This window comes from Megalobrama amblycephala, linkage group LG7 (genome assembly GCF_018812025.1).
Source record: "Megalobrama amblycephala isolate DHTTF-2021 linkage group LG7, ASM1881202v1, whole genome shotgun sequence".
NCBI classification, from domain to species: Eukaryota; Metazoa; Chordata; class Actinopteri; order Cypriniformes; family Xenocyprididae; genus Megalobrama; species Megalobrama amblycephala.
This window is the reverse complement of record NC_063050.1, coordinates 21,501,624-21,520,239: the sequence shown is the minus strand read 5'-3', so window position 1 is coordinate 21,520,239 and position 18,616 is coordinate 21,501,624. Positions and strand designations below refer to the sequence as shown.

The 18,616-nt window shown below is 35.9% G+C and overlaps 1 protein-coding gene across 7 annotated transcripts in view; it reads right to left on the bottom strand.

The window, feature by feature from the left end:
- Positions 1–18,616, bottom strand: part of grin2bb (glutamate receptor, ionotropic, N-methyl D-aspartate 2B, genome duplicate b) — a 130,914-nt gene that overhangs the window by 81,758 nt on the left and 30,540 nt on the right. For all 7 annotated transcript variants that reach the window (XM_048196527.1, XM_048196526.1, XM_048196531.1 and 4 more), the window contains one exon: positions 16,224–16,841. In XM_048196527.1, coding sequence (XP_048052484.1) covers positions 16,224–16,841 — 618 coding nt within the window. The remainder of the gene's footprint in view (positions 1–16,223; positions 16,842–18,616) is intronic.

The window sequence follows — 18,616 nt, the reverse complement described above, 5'->3', positions numbered from 1 at the left end:
CAATCGGACATATATTTAAAAAATATCCTTAGTCCTCCAAGGTTCATAATGGTAGTGAATGGTAGCCCAAATTCTGAAGACAAAAAAAATGCATCCATCCCAAAAAAATTTAATTCATACGACTCCAGGGTGTTAATAAAGGCCTTTTGAAGCGAATCAATGCATTTGTGTGAGACAAGTATCCTTATTTAAAACTTTTTAAAGTAAAATAACGAGCTTTCAGTGCAACAGCCATATGTATTCGACATACGTTTAAAACTTCGACAAAGCGTTAACTTCCATCATGGCATTGTGTACGTCGAATGCGTATGGCTGTTATTTTAAGCTTGCTATTTTACTTCATAAATTTTTAAATAAGGATACTTCTTACACAAACGCATCGATTCAATTTATCGATGGATGCATTTTGTTTTTTGTCTTCAGTATTTGGGCAGCCATTCACAACCATTATAAACCTTGGAGGACTAAGGATATTTTTAAATATATCTCTGATTGTATTCATCTGAAAAAAGATAATCATATGCAGGAGTAGATTATTGGGATAATTTTCATTTTTGGGTGAACTATCCCTTTAAGGTCAGTATTACGTAAAAAAAAAAAAAAAGAAAGAAAAAGGAATATTTTTCAGAATGGATACATTAAATTGATCAAAAGTGACAGTAAAGACATGTATAATGTTACAAAAGATTTCTATTTCAAATAAATGCTGCTCTTTTGAACTTTTATTCTTCCAAAAATCCTGCATCGAGGTTTCGACATTGATAATAATAAATGTCTTGAGCATCAAATCAGCATATCAGAATGATTTCTGAAGGATCATCTGACACTGCTGAAAAAACTCAGCTTTGCCATCACAGGAATAAATTACATTTTAAAATATATTAAAAGAGAAAATTGTACGAATATTTTAATAATAATCTTGCAGTTTTTAACTGCATGTTTGATCAAGTGAATTCAGCCTTGGTGAGCATAAAAGATTTCTACACTCTCAGAAGAAAAAGGTATAAAATTTGTCACTGGGACAATACCCTTTAAAAAGGTTACTATTTAGGTACCAATATGTACCTTTGAGGTATTAATATGCATTTTTAGGTACAAAGGTGTAACTTTTAGAAAGGGTACCACCCCAGCTTTTGTACCTTTTTTTTCTGAGAGTGTACCAACCCCAAACTTTTTTTAATCAGTTTAATTTGTCATACTCAAATCCCTAAATTCAGTTTTAAATGATTGGAAAAATAAGGGTTAATTTATAATATGTCATTATAACGCATCCATAACCCTTTTTTGAACCGAAACCAAACCTGAGGTGAATAAAAACCATTTCACTGCGTGTCACTGCCCAAACTTCATGTAGCACACAATGAACGGTGGGTGAATTTCCCTGCCCACTCCCAATGATATGATATATCGATGCACACTTGTTCCCTATACCGACTACATTTATGTGCAGAGCAATCGAAACGTTCTAAATCTCCTCTTCTGCCTTTTCCTGACTCCCTCGTTGTCTTTCTCTCTCGCGTTCCTTCTACATATATATAGAAATGTATGTAGCAGCGGTTGCCATGCCAACCAATGCAGCCCACAGAGTGTGTTTGGGGTGGGGTAGAGAAAGACAGAAAGAGAGAGAGGGTGTAAAAGTAATTATTAAGAAAAAGACAGGGTTGAAAACACTCTTCAATCCCCTCTATTTAACCACCACCTCCTGTGGCATGTCACACATCTCTCTCGTCCGTTCACATGCATGCATTCACTCCCCCATCCGTGCTTGTAGCTCTTTTATATTCTCTCTTTCTCCGTCGGTTCGTCCTATACACATCTTTTTTGCCCTTCGGTGATCATCCCTTAATGCTAAATCTCTCCAAAAGTCACGTTTCTTCTCTTTCAATCTGTTTTTCGTGTTTTTGAATGCTTCCATTTAGATGTAAGCGTGTTGTAACTGCATGTCGAGTGCCTTCCTCTTCCTCTGTTTCACACCCACGTGTTTCATTTTAAAACAGTCCCCTCTTCCTTTCCTCTATCTCTCTCCCACCCTAGTCTTTTTCTACCTCCCTCTCCAGCTGTCATATTCACCCTTCCTTCTCTCAATCCATTCTTGCATTTTTTTCCGAGCAGCATTCACTCTTTAGCAGTTTGATCGGTATGTTTTCTTGCATTCAGACTTAGAAATGATCTAAAGAACCGCTTTAACTAAAGGGGCTTGAAATTTGTGGGAGACAACATTGAAAATCTGGGATTCAATGAAATAAATGGAAAGGTTTATGTAAACCAATGAAACATTATGACGCACCATAAAGAAGAACTGAGAATCTGAATGGTCAAACGTTCTTTGGATCATTCTCAAATCGTGCTGAAATACATGATCATCCGGCTCAAAATTGTGGAATAAATTTTAGTGAGTGCTGCTGTCATTAAAACAAAAAGGAGACAGAAAGAAACAAAAAGAAAAAAGAAATTGAAATTCATACTAATTTTCAGTTCACATTTTCACTCAAATTGCCATAACAATAACATAACTTTAATTTGCATTAAAAATGTATTATACGCTATAATAAGAGTTTTTTTTCCCAGCAAAGATGTGTTAAATATATCAAAATTGACAGTAAAGACTTTCACATGGTTACAAAATTTATTTCACATAAATACTGTTCTTTTGAACTTTCTATTCAACAAATAATCCAGAAAAAAAAAGTATCACAGTTTTGAGCAAAACATTTCCACAAAAATTTTAAGCAGCACAAAATGTTTTCAGTATTGATGATAATAATAAATGTTTCTCGAGCAGCAAATCAGCATATTAAAATGATTTCTGAAGGATCATGTGACACTGAAGACTGGAGTAATGATGCTGAAAATTCAGCTTTGCCGTCACAAGAATAAATTACTTTTTAAATATTTCACAATATTACGGTTTTATTTGTATTAAACAAATTCAGCCTTAGTGAGGATAAGAGACTTTATTTTTTTTTAGCTTACTTTTCAATGGTAGAGTATTTTTTATTAATATAATACATAAATATAGCTATATATAAAGATAATTATTTTATCTATTAAGTTTTTTTTTGTTTGTAATTAGTTATAATGTTAAAGTGTAATCAATTTAGATCATTTTTTCTTCTTCCAGGTTTGAACGATGAGTCAGTGTCACTGGATGTGATGTAGATATAGATGTAGATATGTAATATAGTGCTTTTCTACATTAGCGGTGTGTCATAACTACTGTATTCATGAGACTGTGTGACACCAGTGAAACATGGGTCACAAATGTTATCTTGCAAGGTGCAAATGTGAAACTGTTGCATGGCTTCCCCTGCGATGCTGACAGCAACTGGCTTTCAATCAAAAAAGCTTCTGAAGTGTTTGTGTGGAACAAGGATTTTTTACAGCAGAGTGTCTATGGAGAGGTGGACTGGAGGATCATTTGAAACAAGACACTGATAGTATCAGCCTGACATTGATAGCGTCAGCTTTAAAAACACTATCCATTAGTGAGGTTACCAGTGAAAATACTTCCATTAGGCATTTTGATATTAAATAGTGTTTTCATCAGAATTTTTTCATCAGCATAACAAGTGAAATTAATTTCAAAATGTCTTAAATGAAAATTCTGTCATCATTTACTCACACTCATGTCGTTCCACACCCGTAAGACCTTCGTTCATCTTCAGAACACAAATTAAGATATTTTTGATAAAATCCGATGGCTCAGTGAGGCCTGCATTGACAGCAAGTTCATTTAGACTTTCAAACTACCAGAAAGGTACTAAAGACACTAAAGACGAGAATACTTTTTGTGCATCTAAAAAACAAAATAAAGACTTTATTCAACAATATCTAGTGATGGGCGATTTCAAAACGCTGCTTCATGAAGCTTTGAAGCTTTACAAATCTTTTGTTTCGAATCAGTGGTTCAGAGCGCGTATCAAACTGCCAAAGTCACGTGAACCATTGAAATTTCGAAACGCTTATGACGTAACGAAGCCTCGTTTACTGAAATCACGTGACTTTGGCACTCCGGACCACTGATTCGAAACAAATGATTCATAAAGCTTTGAAGCTTCACAAAGCAGTGTTTTGAAATCACCCATCACTAGATATTGTTGAATAAAGTCTTTATTTTGTTTTGGTTTTTTGGCGCACAAAAAGTATTCTGGTCCCTTCATAACATTAAGATGATGAGAAAATTATATCTCAAAGGGCTATCCTTTCAAAAATTCACATTCAAGATTGAACCACTGTAGTCACATGAACTGTTTTAAATATGTCTTTAGCAGCTTTCTGGGCATTTTAATGTGTTAATTGTCTTGCTCTCAATGGAGGCCTCACTAAGCCATCGGATTTTATCAAAAATATCTTAATTTGTGTTCTGAAGATGAACGAAGGTCTTACAGGTGTGGAATGACATGAGGGAGTAATTAATGACAGAAATTAAATTTTTGGGTGAACTAACCCTTTAAGGCCCGTTCACACCAATAACAAAAACTATAACTATAAAGACAGTTCTAGAAATCGTTCTAAATATAAAAGAATAGCAGAGTCCACACCACAACTGTAATGATGATGGCACAAAGAAACAATATAATTGGAATCACTTTCAGAACAATTTTTTTTCCAGCTGATGAACTATAAAAACATTGACAGCCAATCAGAATCCAACCTGCTTTAAAGAGCTCGAGCATTTAAAACGACAGACGACAAAACTGCAGCGTGCGTTTAGAATAAACTGGGCTGGATTTCCCAATAACATTGTCTCTTAGCTCACTACGAAGACTCTAAAGGTACACTTAACTGAAGATATACCTTTTCTAGGCGTGTTCCCCGAACTATACCTTAGAATCAACTTTTCTTAAGTGTGAGGTTACCAGGTGCTGTCCGTGGCGGTGGTGCTGAATTGGTTGATATCGATGGCTCGAGAATCGATAATTCACTCTATACAGGGGCTGCTTCACTGCATTATGTGAGGAATCAGTGGTCTTTATAAAAGAATCACTTCAGAAGTAGAAATTGCATTTATCAGGACTCATGAGATCTTATAAAAAATAATCCAAATTGCAAACTAAATCTATATTGTAATTTATCTATATTCTGAGGACTCTATATTCTAGCTGAGCCCCCAGCGTAAGTTTATGGCGACCGTTATTTTAGAACGTATTAATTCCTTGGAGAAGCGTCATGAAGTGCACAGATATGTAGGTATCGCGTTTATATCGTTTTTCCTTTTTTTATTCAAAATATTCACAAACTTGTTAACTGTATCATGAATTTTATGTTATATTCCTATTGTAAAATATGTGGAAGTGTTTTGTCGCGCTATGATTTGGCACCGCAATTCAGAGATTTTAATGTCGGATTTACAAAATTTTCCCCGAAATACATAGAAGTATGTAGCTGGTGAACTGGGAGAAGAATAGAGTAAATTTTATTGTTTCATACACAATGTGTATCTGATATGAATAAAACATATATATATATATATATATATAAATGAAAGGGTTATTATTGCAGCTTCCGTAGACATCAGTGTTCGAAATTTGATTTTTAAGAAACTAAAAATGTCTTTTTTATATAGCCTAGTACTTCATTCTAATGTGTATTTAAATATCTGAAACCTAAAATAAACCTGATGTGGTTGAAAACACTGAATAGTTGTGATATAGGACAAGCTCTGAGCGTGTCTGTCTCTAGCTCAGCGCTAAAGCACATTTGAATTTAGCAGTGAATCTTTGCATTTTATTCTTTGCCATTTATCCAAACTGAACACTGGGTGTATTACAACTTCAGAATTATATTTGTATAGTCAACAGTGATAAGGTATAGCTAAGAGTGGTCCAGACCAACCTTAACTAAGAGCGTTTCGGGAAGCACATATTAACGTTAAGGTACAGCTTAAGGTATAAATTAAGAAGGACGTAGAGTTAAGAAGGTTTCCGGAAATCCAGCCCAGAACGATATCATCCACCGGTGTGGACACTAATATACATATGGCTAAAGTTCTTGCCATGAACAGGCCTTTAGTATTCGGTTTGTCCCCATTTAGCTTTAATGACAGCAGCACTCAAGAGAAATTCACAAGCCAATGTCATGAATTTTTATATATTTCCATTTATTTTCAGGATCACATTTCATTTATTAGGTTAGATTGTATCCCAGTTTCTCAATGTGAAATTCTGAAGCCTGCTGTGTTGTGAATCAGCGTTGCAGAATAACAGACTCTAAAGTTATCACAAATGCATTCATGCGGATTCACAACAGTTTCAACTGATTAAATAAAACATTTGAAAAAAGAAATGGACAGATGTGGCATACTAAAACTTAGCAGGCACAAATGACTGAAAATGCAAATGCAGAAGAGAAAGCACTGTGATCTCTCACACAGTGTGTGTGTGTTTCCGAAAGTACACATGAGCGAATGTGTTGCATGAACCGGCCAGGCAGGTGCATCTGATGAGCGGTTTGACAACACACTCAGTCTCTAAACTCTTCCAGCTATACGCAACATGCACATCTAATGTTTCCGTGTGCCAGTGAGAGAGGCTGATTTTGCATGTGTTCCCATTAAGCATGAAATTAGCAGTACGAATGTGCTTGTTAAGTATCCCAGCGCTCCTATGACTCCCCATTAACACTCGGTAAAGCACACGGAACGGATAAGCCAGCACAATGCTTGCCTGGAGTTAGTATGATGGACGGAGTCCAACTGATTATGGCATCAAGATTAAGTCTTAATATTCCTTTTAATGGCTTATGTACATATACTAGATGATTTCTCTTTTGTCATTTCTGCCTGTATATAATATAAATCTATATATCTCCATCAACTCCACTGCTCTTGGGAACAAAGAAGAGTCATAAAAGGAAGATAACAGTGCGTTTATGTATGTGTGGTTGGATGGAAAGGCATCAAGCATGGTAAAATGTTTCCGCTAATTCAATTAGCCCCTTATCGAGCTCCTCAGTGGCTTACGAGAGGATGTGGCATGTTTTAACAATCCTACACCAACACTAAAAAGAGCTCCTCTCCTTGTAACAGCCTGCAGATATGGCAAAAAATAGACCTAGAACAAAGAGATTGCTGACAGACGAGTTGAACATTCCCAATGTGCTTAAACCGGATCTACGTACATCTAAAATTAATGGGAGACATAAAAATTACACAATTAAAAAAGTAAGTTATTGTATTTTAGTTAAGTCAAGTCTTAAAGGGTTAGTTCACCCAAAAATTTAATTTTATATCATTAATTACTCACCCTCATGTCGTTCCACACTTCTAAGACCTTCGTTCATCTTCGGAAGACAAATTAAGATATTTTTGATGATTTTTTTATCTGATCCACACATAGGCAGCAACATCATTGCAACTTTTGACGTTCAGAAAGGTACTTGAAAACATGGTTAAAATGGTCAGCGTGACTACAGTGGTTCAACCTTAATGTTATGAAGCGACGAGAATGAGACGGCATTCCGACATAAACAAGGAAGCCTGCACTGAGTTCACTACGTATGACAACAGTTCAAATTGTTGAATAAAGTCATTCTTTTTCTTTTGTTTTTTGCGCACAGAAAGTATTCTCGTTGCTTCATAACATTAAGGTTGAACCACTGTAGTCAAACTACCTTTCTGGACGTCAAAAGGTGCAATGACGTTGCTGCCTATGTGTGGATCAGATCAAAAATGTCTTAATTTTTGTTCCGAAGATGAACGACGGTCTTACAGGTTTGGAACGACATGAGGCCGAGTAATTAATGATAGAAATTTCATTTTCGGGTGAACTAACCCTTTAACCATGAAGTTGATGTCTACTTTAGCATCCATGACCTACGACGTCCTGGGGGACATCAAGAATTATTTGGCAATTCATTCTGAATCTGTCTCTGGTTGATTTATTCCAGTGTTTTGGATCATAATCACGATGCAATTAAATAACTTAACATAATTTAAAAAATCATAATCAAAATACAAGAACATGTCCTGTGTGAACGACTCTTTAGTCTACCTCGGACAGACTGACAAACTCAACTGCAAAACAGATTGTTGACTGTAGCAGTATTATTTTGATATTTTTATATACTATTATAGTACTTATTAATATTTTGAATAGCATTTTATTTTTATATGGACATTTTTAAATTTTTGTTTAATTTTGTTCGGTTTAATCTAGTAATTTTGTTATTTGCTTTTGTCATTTTAATTTTTTTTTTTTTATATTTAGCTTCAGTTACTTATTATTTTTTTTAAAGATTACATTCAAATGCAACTACTTGTCACTGCATAGAGTACAGTACAAAACCAATAAAATACAGAAGCATCTAACCAGAAGTGCAAATAGTAATACAAGTGTGTGTATATATATATATATATATATATATATATATATATATATATATATATATATATATATATATATATATATATATATATGTGTGTGTCAAAGACTATAGAATAACACAAGACGTGTCACTCGTGTTGTTTTGAATGGGAGAAAGAGTAACGCGCAATATGGCGGAATAAGTCCCGCCTTCTACATAAGAGCCAATCGGCGACTGGTAAAGTCATCGCGTCACTTCAGCGGCCGTTAGAATCACCGGTTTCTATAGAAACAGTCAGACGCACGCCTCCAAAGAGACGCGCATTTATTTCTGCGCATGCGCATTAGCTTGATCCAGCCTGAAAAATAGTTTTTTTTTTGTCATGATTTGAGCGTTTAGAAACTAAATTTATGAGCCGGTTGTTGTTAGATTTCATTGGTGATTTCAAATATGAAATTTAATCGTAAGGTTGGAGAATTTGATGTTTCCCCATTCAAAGAGATTGCATGATGCCCAGGATGCCCGAGAGGCATTTCAAAGATGGCCGCCGAGTGAAATGACTTGTCTTAAAGGGACTTTGATATATGTATATATAAAATTATTATATAATATAATTTAAGGTGCATTTAAGATGCAGAAGGTAGACCAGTAAGTGCAAATAAGTAACTGTATGTACAGAAGATGCTCTAATAATTTTAGTAATTTTACTACTTCAGCTTATTTTTATTTCAGTTGGCTGCCAATGCATATATATATATATATATATATATATATATATATATATATATATTAAGCATAAGTTTTACATGCATCATTTATAATATAATTCAGCTTTATTTCAATTAACGAAAATGCTTTTTTAATCATTTTAGTTTTAGTTAACAATAACAACACTGGACTAGACCTGTGATGAATATATTTAATGATATGAAACAAACCAAACAACATTTTCAACCTCTAAAGCCACTTTTGTTTATCATTTAGTGCTTTCACTTGCCACAACAAAGTAGTCTCTATGAATTTTCTTCATATTGATATATATGATTAATTGTAATTAATTTGTTTACATTTTTTTAAGTGATTTGTTATTTTTAGTCTAAAGCATGACAATATATTTAATATTCTCAGTCAGTCCCTAAAATTCCTCTGGTGAAAAAGTATCATGTCACTGTTTTCACTTTTTTCAATTTTCCGTTCATATCAAGCATGATTCTCTGTAATGAGATCTTGACACATCAACCATCTGTAGCCATAAATATCAAAGAAGCCCCAATCAGGAAGACTGACCTGAGCTGCATGTTCAGTGAACTTCTTCTTGGAAATGAACTGCAGTCTGAGCTTGGATGAATAGTGTCCCTCTTGATAAATATAATAGAACCTGTTCCATTAAAGCAAAGGCTGTTCAGGATGGGGGTCATTGATTTACCACCAAGTTTCAGCAGTAACGGCTGCCCCTTTAAACACCCCGAGAACCAAATGTACCGAGCTTCCGAAAAACTCTTTAAAATAATTCTCCTTGGGATAGCTATGATTATGCATTCAGCTGCATAAAGTTTGAGAATGTTGTGTTAAAGTCTAGGTAATATTTGTTTGCACGGTGTATTTAACACCGCAAGTGTCTGCAGTTATTGTCCCCGTCTGTTTTTCCTTTTCTCCAAGATGACAAAATAAATGTACTTGACTCCCTGTTTTTTACTGTGTGGCATTTACAAAAAGTCCCTCTGACATTTCCTTCTCTTTCTGCACTTTTCTCCCTCCGTCTCATCTTTTTTTATTTCCTTCTTACTTATTGGCCAGAAAAAACATTGTCTTTTGAAAAACAAATCTGCATAGCCTTTATTTTCCCTCTAATTTTCTCTCCCTTTCTTCTGTCTCTTTCGAACGCAGTCATCTTAATTAAGCACATTGCAGTTAGTTAACGACAGCACGGACAGTACACAGCACTATGCGTTCCATCACATCTCTTTCCAGTGCTTCAGACCTCCACTGACTTAACAGCAGGCACAAGTCTGCTACACCTGCTACACAACTCTGACCTTGGCAGAAAAGAAAGAGAAAGAGAGGAACATGTGGATGTATGAGGATAAACATGCATGAGAGGGGTCGAAGATATTAAGGGGAAAAAAGAATAGACAGTGTGGCTCTTTTCCAAACCTGAGTGAGTCTGCTGTCTACACAGGCTGCTACTCTCCAAGAATCCTAATCAAGAATACTCTGAAATGATCTACATACACAACTTACTGCCACTCATCTATGTAACAAGTGCAAGCTTTACATGAAGTGTCTTTAAGGTTAGTTATCTAAACACCATGGTTAAAGTCACCATGAAATCAAATTTAGCCATTCTTGTTTTTTCTATGGAATATTGCAGGAATTATTATAAATTATTTATCCATGCACACCAATATTTTTTTTAAAAATTCATGTGCCCTTGTAATCTTTTATCAAGATACCTTCCCCTCACTTGCAGCACATCTCCCCAGCTAAGTCAAATATATTCTAGGAACGTTTTGCTAACGTTCCCATTAAGTTATGAAAATGTTATTTCTGAATTAAATTGAAAAAAAAATTCTTGGTTATGCTAACGTTAAGGGAACATTGAACAAGAAGTAACATTTAACAAGAAGTAACATTTAAAATATTTTAGACGAACATCCAACTAAAAGGTTTTAGAATACATGAACGATGTATAAATAACTCAGAACAACTTTGAAATAATACTTAAAGGGTTAGTTCACACAAAAATGAAATTTCTGCCATTTATTACTCACCATGTAATTCCACACCTGTAAGACCTTCGTTCATCTTCAGAACACAAATTAAGATATTTTTGATGAAATCCAAGTTTTTTTTTTTTTTATCCTCTATAGGAAGCAACGTAATTACTAGGGGTGTAACGATTTATCGCAGTACGATATATCGCGATGCAAAAATGTTACGATATGCATCGTAGAGTGATGCCGATGCTTTTACGATATGACGGCAGTCTAATCTTATTGGTTGAGCTGCCAACGTGACCTACTCTGCAAGGTGGGAGTGAGAGAAGCCGGCTGTCACCGCATATAAATGGTCTGTCTCAATCAGCTCTCTAGTTCAGTAAGTGTGTCGGGCACACATTGAATCTTGCAAGCAGGTTTAAACGTTTCTCGCGTCAGTCTCTTGCTTGGTCGCGTGAGAAAAGTCGTGGCTTTCCTTTACCGCAGTGCCACAGCAACAGCTGTGCTCACAGAAAAGCAAAAGATGCTTGCGATGCTTTGCTTTAAGTTAGGGGCCGTTCACATATTGCGTCTTTTCCGCGTGCAAGTCAGTTATTTCAAATGTAGCCGCGCGGCAGGCGCGCTCATAATGGGATCAACGCGGCCGCGACGCGCATCCGGTGCGTTTTCCAGGCGCATCGAGATGAACAATTCTCAACTTTTCAGAATGTCGCAAGCGCACCGCAGGTCGTGTGACAAGAATCAACCGATCAGCTATTGCCTTTCCGTAACAAAACAACAAAAGCTCAGCCGAACAGCTGATCATAGCTGTACAGGGTGGTTTTTATATCTTATCTCCATAAATATATCTAATAGTAAAGCTAATGCAAGGGCTAGAAATCATTTATCCTTTGCAGAAACTTCCTGATCCTCTTCGAGAGCGCGGTTCATGGTTGCATAGCAACGGCCGACGCTTTGGAAAGAAGGAGAAGCGGTGCGGCCGCACCTTCCACGCGTTTTTAGACGCGATATGTGAACGGTCCCTATTCATAATTCTAAGTTCATGTTAAATTTAACATTATTTTTCAGTGACAGACAGACCTATTCAGCTGTTGATCTGAATACAGAAGGTTTTTATTAAACCTTGAAATGTGATCTTGTATGTACAACAAGAAAAAGTATTGAAATGTGTTAATGTTTTTTGAATAAATCTTGTTTGAATTTCAGTTTCATTTTGTTCAATATATCGTGATACGTATCGTATCGTGAACTCCGTATCGAGATACGTACCGTATCGTGAGCTGAGCGTATCGTTACACCCCTAGTAATTACCATGATTAAAGGTCCAGAAAAGTAGTAAAGACATTGTTAAAATAGACTTGTGACTACAAACGGTTCAACCTTATTGTTATGAAGCGACAAGAATACATTTTGTGTGGAAAAACAAAAATAATGATTTATTAAACAATTTCATCTCTCCGTGTCATTCTCCTTGACATAGTAGGCACAGTGCAGTGCTTCGGTGTTTATGTCTGAACACACACTCTGTATTGAAAAACCACTGTAGTCACGTTGACTATTTAACAATGTCTTTACTACTTTTCTGGACCTTTAATGACAGTAATTGGGTTGCTTTCTATGGGGGATAAAAAATGGATTTCATAAAAAATATCTCAATTTGTGTTCTGAAGATGAACGAAGGTCTTACGAGTTTGGAACGACACGAGGGTGAGCAATTGATGACAGAATTTCCATTTTTTGGTGAACTAACCTTTTAATTAACGTTACTAAAAGAACATTTGTTTATTACTTTGAGAGAACCTTGCCAGGACGTTAGCCAAAGTTCTGAGAATGTTCCCTGTTAGCTAGGTCTTCTCTTCTCTGATGACGTGTTTTTTGGCACAAGAGTGGGACAACCTGTCACTGTTATGAGATCACAGCAATAGCAAACCACAACAATCCAATCAATTCCAATTGACAAAATCAAGTCACATCCTACATTTTGTCTTGTTTGAGAAGCTGTTTCACTCTAATATTGAAGAAAAGACTCAACTTCTGTTTCATGGTGACTTTAAGCAAATACAGTTCCTATCAACACGAATGGAGAAAGACTTAAATTCAAAACTGTTTGTCAAAAATATATTTCAATTACATTTTTCAAATCAGCACTAAACAACAACAATGGTATCATCACCTTTAAGGTGTTTGCTCAAAATCAAGCAGTATTAAATAACAGGCTGTATAAGAGCCTAGAGACTACAGAAAAGTCTTGAGACTTTTATTTCCATTTATATTTCACATTTACCTGTAACATAAGAGTGGGCACAGCCATTTGTAACTTGAATGTTTGAGGCTACCAGTGTCATCCGCTTCCAGTTATTTTAGCTGTACAAAAACGGTCACTTATGCTGCTTGCTGCAAACTGGTAATTGTTATAAACACAGTGGTTTGCAGCACAAATAGTTTTACCATTTACTGCACTTTATTCTTCTAGTTATTTACTTTAGCGGCTAATGAATCAGAAGTCTTGCACCTTCACAGAAAACAGCTTACTTCCATGTTGCAAAATAACATGAATACTGTCTATTAGTGCACGGTCTATGAGATTCCAAAAGATTGCAATAGAGAGTGGCGTTACCACATGTCGCTATGCTAACAACACACTACTATCGACATTATTCTTGACGTAAGAATGGGTGCAGCCATTTGCAACTTTAATGTGCGAGGCTTCTGGTGTCATTCACTTCTACTTATTTTAGCTGTAGAAAAGCACTCCATCATGCTATTTGGTACTGCAAACTGGTATTTGTTATCATACTATTTTAATTAATTACCATCATCATAAACAAACTTGTTTGCCATGCAAAAAGTTTTACCATTTACTACAATTTGTTATTCTAGTTAATTCCCTGTAGCGGTTAATGGATCTGAAGTCTCGCACATTCATGGAAAATAGCTTACTTCCGCTTTGCAAAACAAGGTGGATAAATACAAAAAAAATGTTTTTTACTTTTTATCTGCAGTTTTCAATATATTTTAATATACATACATACGTATAATTATTATTAAAATATATTGAAAAGGATCAATAAAAATTTGTTTCCTCTAATAAATACATATATATATATATATATATATATATATATATATATATATATATATATATATATACACACTGCGTTCCAAATTATTATGCAAGTGACATATATGTAAGATTTCTGTACAATAAACATTCAGATTTTAGTTTTTCTAAGAAAATGTTTGTTTGTTTATTTATACATGTCTTTTTAGATAACTGGTATTAATCTCAGACAAAATAATTTGCCAGATCTATGGAAACCCTACTTAAAGGTTGTTCCACATTATTAAGCAAGTCACAGTTCTCATGCTATATGGGGAGGAAGAAAGATCTTTCTGAAGATGAAAAGCATGAAATGGTGCAATGTTGTGCAAAAGGCATGAAAACAACTAATATTGTGTGAAACTGAATGGAGATTATCGAATTATCATAAGATTTGTGAGTGATTTAGAGCACAGCAGAACTCGGTCAGATAAAGGCTTATTAATGAAAGTTCCTGTCCAAAAAAATTATTGTATTAAAAGGGCAGCTATAAAAAAGCCAGTGTCGAGCAGCAAACGGGTATTTGAAGCTGTTGGTGTCTCTGGAGTCTCAAGAAGCTCTCCATGCAGGCTGGCAGTTGTGCGTAAAGATGCATTTTAGACACCACTAACCAAACCTCACAAAGAGAAACATTTACAGTAGGTGTACAAATACATTTTCAAACAGTTTTATTGCTGTGGTGTTTTTTTGCAGCATGGGATAGTGCATAGTGCATTGTACAATAGTGCATTGTACTATGCACTATCCTCCTTTTTATACCATAGCTGAAAATGACCAGTTATGAACTCACATATCTTGCAAAAGTCATTTTAATACCCTCCATCTCACTTCCCAGTATTCCAGCCCAAATCATCACCCACCAGCTCCTTGCTGACGTCACAGTCTTGTTGGAACGTGGTGGCCATTCACCAACCATCCAGAAATCCATCTATTTAGACCATCCATTGTAGTACGGCATTAGTCAGTGAATAAAACTATTTAAAAATGAGTCTTCATGTATTTCAAAACCCACTGTAAATGTTTCTCTTTGTTAGGTTTGGTTAGTGGTGTCTAAAATGCATCTTTACACACAACTGCCAGCCTGCATGGAGAGCTTCTTGAGACTCCAGAGACACCAGGAGCCTCAAATACCTGTTTGCTGCTCAACACTGGCTTTTTTATAGCTGCCCTTTTAATACAATTAATTTTTTTGACAGGAACTTTCCTCAATAAGCCTTTATCTGACTGAGTTCTGCTGTGCTCTAAATCACTCACAAATCTTATGATAATTCAATAATCTCCATTCAGTTTCACACAATATTAGTTGTTTTCATGCCTTTTGCACAACATTGCACCATTTCATGCTTTTCATCTTCAAAAAGATCTTTCTTCCTCCCCATATAGCATGAGAACTGTGACTTGCTTAATAATGTGGAACAACCTCTAAGTAGGGTTTCCATAGATCTGGCAAATTATTTTGTCTGAGATTGATACCAGTTATCTAAAAAGACATGGATAAATAAACGAACAAACATTTTCTTAGAAAAACTAAAAACGGAATGTTTATTGTACAGAAATCTTACTGATTTGTCTCTTGCATAATAATTTGGAACGCAGTGTATATATATATATATATATATATATATATATATATATATATATATATACACACTAAGAAGGATCAAAAATATTAGCATTTATTAATCTTTGTTAATGTTTGTTCATGTTAGTTCCCTGTGCAAACACTAATGTTAACAGATATAATTTCTGATTTTAAATATTAGTAAAGGTTGAAATTTAAGACACCTAAGATTAATAAATGCTGTAGAAGTATTGTTCATAGTGAGCTCATGTTAACTAATGTAAATGTACTAATATTAAGAAATATAAAATGATATTATGACATATAATCCGCATGTCTTTCAAAAATAATAAACAATCTTGGAAAAAGCTTCGCTTAGCTAATCACAATGCATTCTGGAATTGCTTTATTCACTAAAAACGCATTTGATGTGTTTTATAATCTTCCCAAAATTCAGTTTCTTATAAAGGCAGCAAAATTTCTCCTCATCTGAACAACCTTTGTACATAAAATATCTAGGTAGAAGTTGCGTCTGTCATACCTTGGCGGCCATGATCATGGAAGAGCCTCCGCGGATGCCCAGGATGGGGATGTGCGTCTGAGCCGAGATGAAGTCCAATATCTGGGCGATGGCCTCCTGATCGGTATCGTCCCCAAACACCACACCCTGGAGCCAGTTCCGTGACATTAGAGCACAGATGCGGTTTATGATACTCTTGGGGTCGGTTTCGTTCATTGTGACCAGCTCGACTTTGGGAGGGAGAGGCACATGTAGGAAGTCCTCTTTCTCCAGACCTTCAGAGAGAGACACCTCGCTGGAGTTTCCCACAAGGATCACTGCAATGCTAAGGCCTTGAGAAAACTTTGGTGGCAAGGGAGGACCCACTGGATTGACTCCTGGTGGAGGATAATGAGGAGGGCTGATGATCGATTGGCCTCGCTCGCCGCCGCTCATGCCCCCGACGGGCGTCCCGATCCCGCCTCCACGGCGACACTCGCAGGTGGGGAAGAAGAAGAGAGAGAGGAGAAGCAGCGAGAGGGAGAGGGCCGGTTTGGAAGAGGAAGCAAGGGAGACGAAAGACAGGACGCGGCGGTCGGAGAAAGGGGAAGAGGAGAGGTGGAGGCTGACAAGCATGGCGAAGGAGTGAAGATACAGTCCCTGCAGACAGAGGAAAAGAGGAGACAGAGGGATACGACTTTAGTTTGGGAGATGAATTCACATCAAATCTACATGATTTGAGCTCGACTCTGGCTGGTGAAAGTTTGATTTGCAGTATGCAAGTAAAACTGACGAGAGACCTGTCGTTTTAAAAAGAGCATGTGTCCTCATTTCAAGTGTCTGTCCTCTTCATTATTGACATATGTTGGACAGAAATCACAGAAACAGGCAGTCTTGGGAAATGAGGTCATTTGCTGCAGTAAACACACTTACGTTTATCTAATTGAGGACATGCAAAAGACTTCTAAGGTTTTTACATACAGTAAATTACAATTAAAGCTGTAACTTTTTTCTTCAAAATTAATTTAAATACATCACTACGGTAAGCCGTCAGGAAGTCAAATTGCATACTTCTGTGACTGTGCTTCATTCATGCTGGTTTACGTCATATTCATAAATAAAGGAAAGATGGTCAGGCTACTACTATAAGCAGTGGAGGGTGTCATAGTAACTTTAAGCCAAACCAAATGAACCTCAAAGTTTGCAAGCAAACTCAAAAGGCTCAAATAAAACACAAATTAGCATAGTTTGCAAAGCATCTCTTTTGCTGTGTTTTGTCTAGGTTCACAAAACACTGTTTATGTGGGTCGCAATGCCAATCAGTTACTTATTTGGTCTATTTGCCTAAAAATAGTTAGGCAAATTAATAGTTTCCAACATTTTACATTATCTGATATGAATAGCAATCGTTATGTCTAATGTCAGCGCTGCCAAACGTTTGTAACGTTATATTTAACAATTGTTTTTATAAGTCAAACAAACAGCAACATACTTACCTGCTAATATGACATTTTTTTGAATGTCCTACTTTCATTATTGAGAAAGTATTTATTACTGATATTCACACTGATAACACAATTACATGTAACAATAGCGGTGCGCCTAAAAGTAATCAGATTCATCTAAGCTGAATAGCAGAGACGACCCATATAATTAACAAAACTTCTTTTTATGCTATAACTTTTTATGAGTAAATCTACTTCTAAAGAGAAACCTTTTGCATTTTTAGATTGATAAAAATATAGTTTTATAGTTTTTATTTTTACCTTTAAAGGTCCCGTTCTTGGTGATCCCATGTTTCAAACTTTAGTTAGTGTGTAATGTTGTTGTTAGAGTATAAATAAAATCTGTAAAATTTTAAAGCTCAAAGTTCAATGCCAAGCGAGATATTTTATTTAACAGAAGTCGCCTACATCGAACGGCCAGTTTGGACTACATCCCTCTACTTCCTTCTTTAATGACGTCACTAAAACAGTTTTTTGACTAACCTCCGCCCACAGGAATACACAAGAGTTGCGTTTGTAGAGTGTGTTTGTCGCCATGTCGTCGAAACGCTGTTATTTTCATCCCACAGTCCAATCACCGGGTCTGATTCCGGCTCAAATTGATAGGGTAAAATTAAAGACATGTTTACAATAACACTGAGCGCGTGCATCTCCACGTTATGGTAAGAGGCGTGACTTTTCCGGGCACGGTGCGCTCAGAGCTGTCGAATCACAACACAGGAACCGCTGGCACAATCAGAACTCGTTACGTATTTCTGAAGGAGGGACTTCATAGAACAAGGAAGTCATCGGCCCGTTTTTATGACAGTGGAAACAGCGGTATACTAAGCGGTATAATAAGTAAATAATGTGAAAAATACTGTGTTTTTTTTACACGCGAAACATGAACACATGTTATATTGCACACTATAAACACAATCAAAGCTTCAA